Source organism: Mytilus trossulus, chromosome 13 (genome assembly GCF_036588685.1).
Source record: "Mytilus trossulus isolate FHL-02 chromosome 13, PNRI_Mtr1.1.1.hap1, whole genome shotgun sequence".
NCBI lineage: Eukaryota > Metazoa > Mollusca > Bivalvia > Mytilida > Mytilidae > Mytilus > Mytilus trossulus.
Genome location: NC_086385.1, coordinates 11684169 through 11694220, shown reverse-complemented (window position 1 = coordinate 11694220; position 10052 = coordinate 11684169). Strand labels below are relative to the sequence as shown.

At 31.8% G+C, this 10052-nt stretch overlaps 1 protein-coding gene across 1 annotated transcript; it reads left to right on the top strand.

Annotated features, from left to right (window-relative positions):
- Positions 1 to 557: 557 nt before the first annotated feature.
- LOC134694079 (uncharacterized) lies at positions 558 to 9181 on the top strand. Its single transcript, XM_063555073.1, has 5 exons — positions 558 to 579; positions 6688 to 6789; positions 7197 to 8348; positions 8535 to 8945; positions 9051 to 9181. Exons 1-5 carry the CDS (start codon positions 558 to 560, stop codon positions 9179 to 9181), a joined length of 1818 nt encoding a protein of 605 aa, XP_063411143.1.
- The last annotated feature ends 871 nt before the right edge of the window (positions 9182 to 10052 follow it).

Genomic DNA, 10052 nt, shown 5'->3' with positions numbered 1-10052 from the left:
TCTCTTTCTTAAGTTGCCTCAACCAAAAGTTATGAAATTTATACACATTGCTTTTTACCACAAAATACAGATCAAGTAGAATTTTGGTGGTGTCACTTTAATCAATAGTGAGTTAAGCCTCATTATGAATAATTGCAAAATCTTTAGTTTCCATTCTGTTACTTAAGTTTTTCCAAACCAAACATTATGAGACCTATACACAATACTTATTACAACGCACACAACTCAGATCAAGTACATATTTAGGTAGCGTCACTGTTATCCTTTTTGAGTTATGTACCTTTATAATGTTGTATGCAAGCCGGGGCATCATTTTTTCCCGTTGGGACACATTCACCATTTGTTTTGCCTATATCTTATAAACATAAGCAGTAATGCTGTAAGAGAAAAACTGATTTTTATGTACAATGTTCATTTTCAGAAAAAATAGAGAAATTTGAATTTGAGTTATTGACAGTTAATACATAAAACTGTCTATCAAACATTTTGTGAAATTACTTGATGTGTGAATTCTATAGTTAAATAAAAAAAAATCCTTTTACATTTTTCAGAAAACTATGGAGCTTGCAGCTGAATTAAGTAAGTAATCATGTACATTTGCAATGTTGAGATCAACAAAGTTCAGTGGTATAACAGGAATCATCATGTCTTTTTGTCTGTCTGTCCTTCTTTTTATTATAAAACCTAGGTCAACCAACACTTACAGTTGTCTCATGGGCTGTTCGTGTGTGATTTACCATAATCATGATAGTCAGATCACTCTGAAATAGATTTCGGCTGTTGTCTGCTCTATGGTCGGGTGGTTGTCGCTTTGACATATTCACCATTTCCTTTCTCAATTTTATTTAACCATTGAACCGAGTGGTGGAAATTCAAGTTCAATGCATGTCCAGCTAATAACTTTTGTACAGTAGAACTTAAATTAACCAAACTTGGTATGCAGCATCTTCATTTGTATTAATAATTATGAATATCAGTGTTAATTCATGTCAACACTAATGTGCTGACTACAAGGCTGGTGTAGCCTTCAAAGAGGAAACCACCACTATTGACACAGGGGTTGCAAATAAACTGTTCAAAGATACAAGGCGTACATATTGTACACCAGATGCACATTTTGTCTACAAAAGACACATTGACGATGCTGGAATCACAACAGTAGAAATGACCATATATAAAATGAAATTGAAAATCATTCAGGCCCAAAAATTGAAAAAGGTTTAAATGGATACAACATGTAACTGCAACATGTCATTATTTTACAGGAAAACTATGCAGTTTGTTGGGATTTCCTACTTCAGAATAAGCAAGCACATTTTCAGTGTGAAGAATATAAAAGTTTTTACTTGTTTCCATCAATGCACGATACAGTTAAGGCAACCAAGAAACCCAATGTCTCCTTTTGTGTAAGAGAACTATTTTCAATTCATGTTTTCGTTAACCAACGTATTAACTATTAAATTGACAATAAACAATTTCTTTTAATCTCCAACAGCTAAAGATATATATCACTTTTTACACGGGAGTTATTCATGCTTTTTGAGCAAGTTCATTGGTTGTTATAATTGACGGTTATTAGCGAGAAGCATGCTTGCAGTCATTTGATGATGTAAAAAACTGCCTCATTACAAAATGAAATATGTTATTTTATTTTATGGTGATTGCCAAATCTTTTGGTTTAACTCATTTTTAAAAATTTCTGTATGAAAAATTCAGAAAAAGGTGCTGTTTATTAAAAATACCCCAGGAAGTTTTAAGGTAATTTTATAATTGTTTTTTCACGGTTCCATACACAATTTCATTATTTGGTAAACAGTATATGCAAACTATGCTGAAATCTTGTAGAATCAAAAAAAAAACCATAAATGGAAGATTTGTTGGATTTTGGGGGTTATGGTAACAACAGTTTAAGGGTAAGGGTAAACGTTTCCTGACATTAAGTTGTGTGTAAGTGTATGAATTTCTTTCAAATTGTTTCACAAGGTTCCATATTACAAAGTGAAGCCTTGCGTTGAGTTTGGGTGTAATTTCCGCAAAAGTTCAGGAATTCGGTATGGGGCCAATAAAGGGGCTCAAAACAACTTCTTTTTTTTCAATTTCCAGACTATAACCTGTGTTTAAGTGTATGGTTCTCGTAAGCACTGTACTGCACGGTTCCATATCACAAAAGGAAGGCTTGAAATGAGTTTGGGGGTAATTGCCCCTAATACTTAGAAATATACTCATCATAGATACCAGGGCTAAATTTAGTAAATACGCCAGACGCGCGTTTCGTCTACATAAGACTCATGGATACAAAACAATATATTTTCTAGTTTCCAGACAATAACGTATGTTTAATGTGGTACCTAACACTACAGGGAGAAAACTCAATTAAAACCAACTGTACGTTTTAATCAGGTTGTATGGTTAAGAAAATATTAATCTTCTCAATGAAAAAAATGGGTTCTTGTCAAACTGCTAAACAACCAATGATTTTTTTCTAATAAAGTGGTGGGTTCCAATTTTTTGAAATTTTAATGATTTGTCAAAGGGTCAAAGTAAAAATTAATCAAGGGGTTGGGTACCACCTTAAATTTAGGGGACTCTCTAAAGTTGTGTACATTTTTCTTAAAGACAAATCCTTCTATTCAGATCTACCAATAATATATTCTTTATATTTTATATTTACTTTAGGTTAGGTAAAAGCTTCCAAATAAGCAAATAAAAAAATGGGGTCACCGACCTCGTTTTCGATTTAGAACGCCGTCTTTTTCATGGAATTTGGAAATCGGAACCTCTAGTCAATAGCAGTGTAATATTTTTTTTAAAAGTTGGTTTCCCATAAAACTTGTTTGTTCTGTTAACCAAGTTGTTAATACAAACTATTTTAATAATATTACCAATTTCTGATGGTAAAATAATAGCGATAAGTTGCTATAATAATTTTCCCGCCTTTATTTATTGTTAAATAACTAAAAAAGAATGATGTTTAAAAAAAATTGACCAACAATTTCTCGATGAGTATTCAACAGAATATGCGTTGTTTATTTCTAGATAAAATCCTGAAATAAAAAGATGGGGTCACTGGAATGGAAAAAGAGATATATCTACAAAAGGGTTAACAATTTGAAATGGCGGGAATACATTGCGCGAATTCTAACATAACGTCGAAAGCCGTTCTGCCGGTTTTGGGCGTTATTCCTATACAAATTACGGACAACACAGTTCTCGTTATTTGCTGTTATGTTGTTTGTTTGTTTTCAACTACTTTTAATTTACACGTGATAGTACTTAGTTTTCAGTCAGTTTCACAGACACGTAATATAAATGCGGTGGTTGGAAAACAATGCGTTGAACAAAAGTACACGCGAATGCATCTTCAAACAAAATGACCGTTACAAGCAAAATTATTCTGACATTTCTTTGTTTTTAAAAGGACTTATGACATATTAATCAAAAAGATAATTAATAAATGCAGAAGCACATGTAATGAACCAAATATTTCCTTCCCGTTATTCTATTTACTAAGAGTTTTTTTTAACGAAATGACCGATTATTTTAAATTTAAAACCACAAGTTCGTAAAAGATCGTAAATGAGAGATATTCTTAAAAGATCGATTCAATTTAGTGCAAGTGTTAACGGGGTCTATTTAACATACTACTGTTTTGATCATTCATCCATAGGCATCTATCATATCAAAATATTCCGTCATGTTGCTAGAAACTCAGTCTAAGTATACTCATACAGTTGTCATATCGTGATTATGAATGGAACCTAGTCCGACTTTTTTTTCTCAAATCAACTATTGTTTCTTTATGCCCCACCTACGATAGACTAGTAGAGGGGCATTATGTTTTCTGGTCTGTGCGTCCGTCCGTCTGTTCCTCCGTCTGTCCCGCTTCAGGTTAAACTTTTTTAGTCAAGGTAGTTTTTGAAGTTCTTGTTGCTTATGATATGATCTTTCTAATTTTAAGACCAAATTTGACTTCTGACCCCAATTTCAAGGTCCACTGAACATCGAAAATGAAAGTGCAAGTTTCAGGTTAAAGTTTTTGGTCAAGGTAGTTTTTTTTTATGAAGCTGAAGTCCAATCAACTTGAAACTTAGTAAACATGTTGCTTATGACATCATCTTTCTAATTTTAATGCCAAATTAGATTATTTTACCCAATATCACAGTCCATTGAACATAGAAAATGAAAGTGTGAGTTTGGCATCCGTGTACTTTAGACACATTCTTGTTTCATATGCATTCCTCTTTAATTCTTTATTCTGACAACTTTTAAACACAGGCAGGATTGTGTTTTTTTAAACAATTGCGCACCTAGTACATAAGTATAAAATTTGGCAAATCGGATCATACTCGGGAGTGGTCAAATACAAAAACCTACAATGTTAGAAGCGTAAATGTTAACTTCTCTAGATGGACTTTATTTTACACGTATGCGTCGTTGGGTAACTGATTTATTGGTGCTTATCAGAAATCTGAATATTATATTTGTGAAAAAATGTTATCGCCTTACACATTCAAAATACGTATGTGTAATTTGCCATATCCATATAGGTACGTAAGGTTTCTAATTCTATAGATACATTGAATTTTGATGACATGATTGATGATTTTCGTACTTTCTTAATGATTTGTGAAAATATAAATACAATTTAAAACATAGGCTACCAAAGAAAGTGTCTCTATAGAACAGATAAATCCATACACGTAGCAAACTATGGAAATTAGTTTTATATTATAATATGATTTGCCAATCCTGAAATCCCGGACTTTAAAAAACTAAATCCCAAGGTCCCTAATTTAAACAAAGTAAAGTTAAAAAGGATTCCCGGATCCCGAAATCCCAAGCTTAAAACATCCGATCCCGTAGTCCCGATAAAGGTCCTATCCCCCTCCAAACTGTTGTCGAGTATCCAGATTTTTGATTCGTTTTGTTGACAGTTGTTAGTTTGCTGTATAGTTGACTCTCTTTTTATTCATATATTTTATCATTTGCTGTTTTGTTTGTTTCAGATACACTTAATTCACATAACTAATTTATATATCCAATTCTGGAACATGTCTATTATATAAAAACAATTTTCATTTTCTTCTCGGAAAATCTACTTATCAAAACGTTTGTCACTCTCTCCATCGGCTCAAAGAGGAATAACTCTCATTAACGTTTCGAGTTCGCGGAAACCACGAGGTCATAAAACGCTGACGGCATAGTACTGTTGCGCTGGTATATGCGCATAAACAATAGAGGTATTTGTCTTTAAATAGAAAATAATCTGAAAAATTACATTTTTGTCTTTAATCTTTAATCTTTAAAATTATCATAGATAGATAAAAACTTAAATTAGATAGATAAAAACTTAAATTAGCAAAAATGTTCAGCAAGACGATATCTACAATTAAGACAATATGAAGGACCACTACTTCTTTTTGGAGGTTTTGCCTATATTTGAACATTTTACCTTTTTTTTGCGTTTTGACTTATTAGTTATCAGTAAATATATAGACAATTTAAATATAAAAAAAAGGTATCAGCAAGGCAAGATCTACTTAAAAGTCAAATTTTGCTGATTATGTTTAGTAGACTTGTCACTCATTATAGGAGTGATAGTCCATAAATGGGGACTTTTTTTATCCTCTTTTGTGTTTTGGAGAGGCAAAAACTGAAGAAGAAACCAAATGGAATAAATGATCAACAATACAACAGTGATTTTTGTTATTAACTCTATTTATCGTCTGCAATATTTGAAATGGTCCTTTGTTAGATATCTAAAGAGACAAAATTGAGCAACACATGGTCTTAAAATTTCTATCAATATTAGGAACATTGTTTGCACCTGACCAATTTGTTCAACAATAATTGAAATTTGAAAAAATAATACAGTTGTATACTTAAATGAAGCAAACTTTGACATAAAACTTTTAAATCTTTTCACTACGCCAATTTTCATTGACTTCGTCTTTGCAAAAATATCAATCTTGTATCATTTCCGGTCATATTAGTGACATGATGAATATTTTCTATCAGAACAAACCCTACATGTATTATAATACCCTCCCATTATAAGCAAGGTTCATTGGTTCTCTTACAACTGATTTTACCTAATCAAGTGACAGGTAAACTATGTTGTACCGGATTGGTCTAATTAAAAACGTTATTATCTAAAATTTCATGGACAGTGGTTGAGGTCTAAATGATTTAGTCATCAAGATCCAGATTACCAGAAAACGTATACGAACTTATGAAAATCTAAAAAGTTTAAAGTTAAAAGTTATTAAGGTTTCGATACCTTTATCTAACGTTCTTTCAAGTTTTTTACTGTTAAAATAATGCAGAACTAAAAATTTGTGCTTTGTAAACATGCACGTATTTTACTTATCCGTCTCTGTTCCCTGTTTTACGATTGTCAAGTCAACATCCGCTATAAGAAAAATGAAAATATTTTACCATTATCGCTTTCATGAATAATATAGTTACCTATGATAGTGAACAATGAAAGACACTCTGAACATTATTTCAAAACAATACAAATTCAATTATATTTTTATTTTCCATGGGAAACGAAAAAAACTAATTGCAACATATACACATCGAAAGTCATCAAATATTACTTTTACTTTAAAGTTATAAAATTCAGTGTCTAACCATTTGACAATGATGACAATAAAATCGTCAAGTCATTCTCTATTTTATCAGAATGTTGTAGTGAACTGGCAATCAGTAATTCCCAAAAAATTGAAAGCTTAGAGACTGAAACAACAAAGCAAGAAGAAGACAATATTCCAAAGAATATTAGAGGTATGCAAAAAGTAAAATCACAAAAATACTGAACTTAGAGGAAAATCAATTCGGAAAATCCATAATTCCAATGCAAAATCATCAAACAAAACGCATCAAAAATGAAATCGTTCTATTTCAACCAGTTTATTTGAAACTCACAGCTAGAGCAAATAATAACTAAAGTCTTTTCAGGAAACTTTTACAGATATTTTAGGCTTATAACACATGTCTTTAAATTTTGATTAGGAGAAACCTATATAATATCAAAGAAAGCTGAAAAGAACAGACCTCTGTGAATTTCATAGAGTATCATGATTATGATTATGTTATACATTTTTATTTGTCGAAAGTCTTTTGCAAAAACTAATAATCGCTGTACAACAAGTACAATATGCAGCTTTTTGCTCAATTCTTTTTCTTTTTAGCTCAGCACAATCAAGATATCAAAGTTTGGGAGGATGATGAATGTACTTTTCTTAAAACCAGAGCAACATATCACATACTTAAATCTTTACCTTCCAATGATTGCATTATTGTCACAGGCAGTTCGGGTTGTGGTAAATCTTCAAACATTCATCATGCTGCCTTACAGTTGCGTGACAGGTGGGGATATGAGATAATACCTGTTTTAACAGGACCAATAGACATTATAAATTATTATAATGAAAGCAAAAAACAAGTGTTTGTTGTAGATGATATTTGTGGAAAAGAATCTATCAATATTCAGACATTAAACAATTGGAGAGATAATTCAGAAAGATTGGAGAAAATATTCAAAACTGTAGAACATGAAACTAACAGCACTTTTTCACAGATAACAGGTTCAAAGTTAATGATTTCGTGTAGGTTACATATATATAAAGAAGAACAGTTTCAATTATTTAAGTTACTCACAAGAAAAGAATGTAATTTATTATCAACAGATATGTGCCTGCTGCAAGACGAAAGAAAGTTAATGTTGGAAAAGTACATACCAAAGGCCATTACTGACAGTGTAATGAAAGTCGATGAAAAAGTTGATTTCTTCCCTTTGCTCTGTAAATTGGCAAAATGTAAAACAACAAAAGAAGTCATTGAACTTTTTACAGCTCCTGTGGATAGCATTATAGAGAACATAAACCACATTGTTAGTGAAAAAAAAGAACAGTTTTTTGCTCTTGCTCTATGTTTATTATTTGATGATAAATTCAATACAGATTGGCTTAAATTGAAATCAATTTCAGCGGAGGAGAAGAAGGACCGGCTTGCAGACATTCTTAAAGAATTTGAAATAGATTTATCCAAGGAAATGCAAAGAAATGCTTTAAAATCTGGGTTTACAACTTTAGAAGGCACATATTTAAAGAAAATAGGCAGCGAGTACAGAATTATACATGACAAAATTCATGAAATGGCAGCTGTAACCTGTGGCCAGCGCCTTCCAGAATGTTTTATAAAATATGCTCCCCCTGAATTTATTCGTGACCATTTCATCTTTAAATCTGTCATAGAAGGACCTGTAAAGAATGATGTTATATTACTATCATTTGATACAGAAAAAGAGTATTTTGAAAGATTGTTGAGTGATTTAAAAAAAAGTATTATCATAAGTACTTTTAATAATAAACAGTTAATGTATCAGAGTTTCCGAAATAAGTTAATAAGTTTTTTTGGAAAGAGTGATGAAACCATAAAAATATTGAAGATGATTGACCAAAAACATTTCACGCTTGTAAAAGTCGATATGTTCTCCTGTATTTATAAATTTACAACACCTCTAATAGAATCGGCATCATGTGGCTATCTTGATCTAGTTCAGTTTTTGGTTGATACTGTTAAATGTAATGTAAACTTTAAAAATGAAAGTCCAGCTTTATATAAAGCCTTAGAGGGAGGAAAAACAGATGTTGTTAAATTTTTATGCGAGAACAATGCTAGCGTTTCAAAGTGGAACATGTATGGAAATTCCCCATTGCATTTGGCTTGTAAAGGAGGATTTACAGATACAGCTGAGTTGTTATTGGAGAACAATGCTGATGTCGCTAAGTGTAACGACAGTGGAGAGTCTCCATTGTATGTGGCTTGTAGAGGAGGACATGTAAATACAGTAAAACTTTTATTGCTGTACAATGCTAGTGTTTCGCAGTGTGATAAACATGGAGGACGGTCACCGTTACATATAGTGTGTGATAGAGGTTCACTAAACTTTCATCTAAAACATTATTATCCGTATGAAAAAAATACATCAGAATATGAGAAAAAAAAGGATCATATTGAAATTGTAAAACTATTACTAACAGGAAATGCAGATGTTAATCTTTGTGATAAAGAAGCACATACACCATTAGATACTGCTCGTAACTCAGAATTTAGTGAAATTGTAACACTTCTTGAGGAAAGTCTCGGCTTGCAAACACCGCATTTAAAATAAATATTTGTACTCATTGTAAACTATAAAACTAAAGGACAACAAACATTGAAGCATATTATATAAGGAACCACAGTTTATGACTAAACTCATTAAAGATCCGTCGAAATTGCATTTAATTCATAAATTCAACAACACTTAACGTTATCTTGGTGTTATTTTTTCGTTAAATAATCCAGAATTTTCTAAATATACTGCTGAAATTTACCCTAAGGATCTTACTTTAAATAAATCAAATTTAAACGATTATAACTGTTCTTTCCTAGATTTAGATATTTCAGAATTAAACGGGAAACTGCACACTAAAATTTACGACAAAGGGGACGATTTTTCGTTCCCTATTGTTAATTTTCCATTTTTAGATAATGAAGTTTCTTTGGCACCATCTTACGGTTTTTATATTTCACAGCTATGCCCGTGTCTGTTGTGACGTTTTTGATTTTAACGAGCGTAAACTATGTATTACTGGTAAAATATTAAGCCAGGGATTTTGTTACCATAAATTACTTAAAACCTTTACTAATTTTTTCCATAGATATTAAGATTTAGTTTTGACGTTTGGTTGTACCAGTAGAATAGTTATCGAGTTCCAGGATTATAATTTAGTACGCTAGACGCGCGTTTCGTCTACATCAGTGACACTCGGTTAAAAATAGTTATAAAGCCAAACAAGTACAAAGTTGAAGAGCATTGAGCACCCAAAATACCAAAAAGTTGTGCCAAATACACACCAGCAGTGGCATCGACCCAGTGGTTTGAATAGTTTCAAAGGTTTCAGGATTATAATGTAGTACGCCAAACGCGCGTTTTGTCTACATAAGTCTCATCAGTGAAAACTTATTTCATACGGGATAGCACATCCTCATTTTTACGG

Excerpts from the sequence above, each read along its gene's own strand:
- LOC134694079 (XM_063555073.1), top strand. The coding sequence starts at position 558 with ATGGAGCTTGCAGCTGAATTAA. Across the intron at positions 6,790-7,196 it reads TATTCCAAAGAATATTAGAG|CTCAGCACAATCAAGATATC; the intron begins GTATGCAAAAAG and ends TTTTCTTTTTAG. Across the intron at positions 8,349-8,534 it reads GTTGAGTGATTTAAAAAAAA|AATCGGCATCATGTGGCTAT; the intron begins GTATTATCATAA and ends CACCTCTAATAG.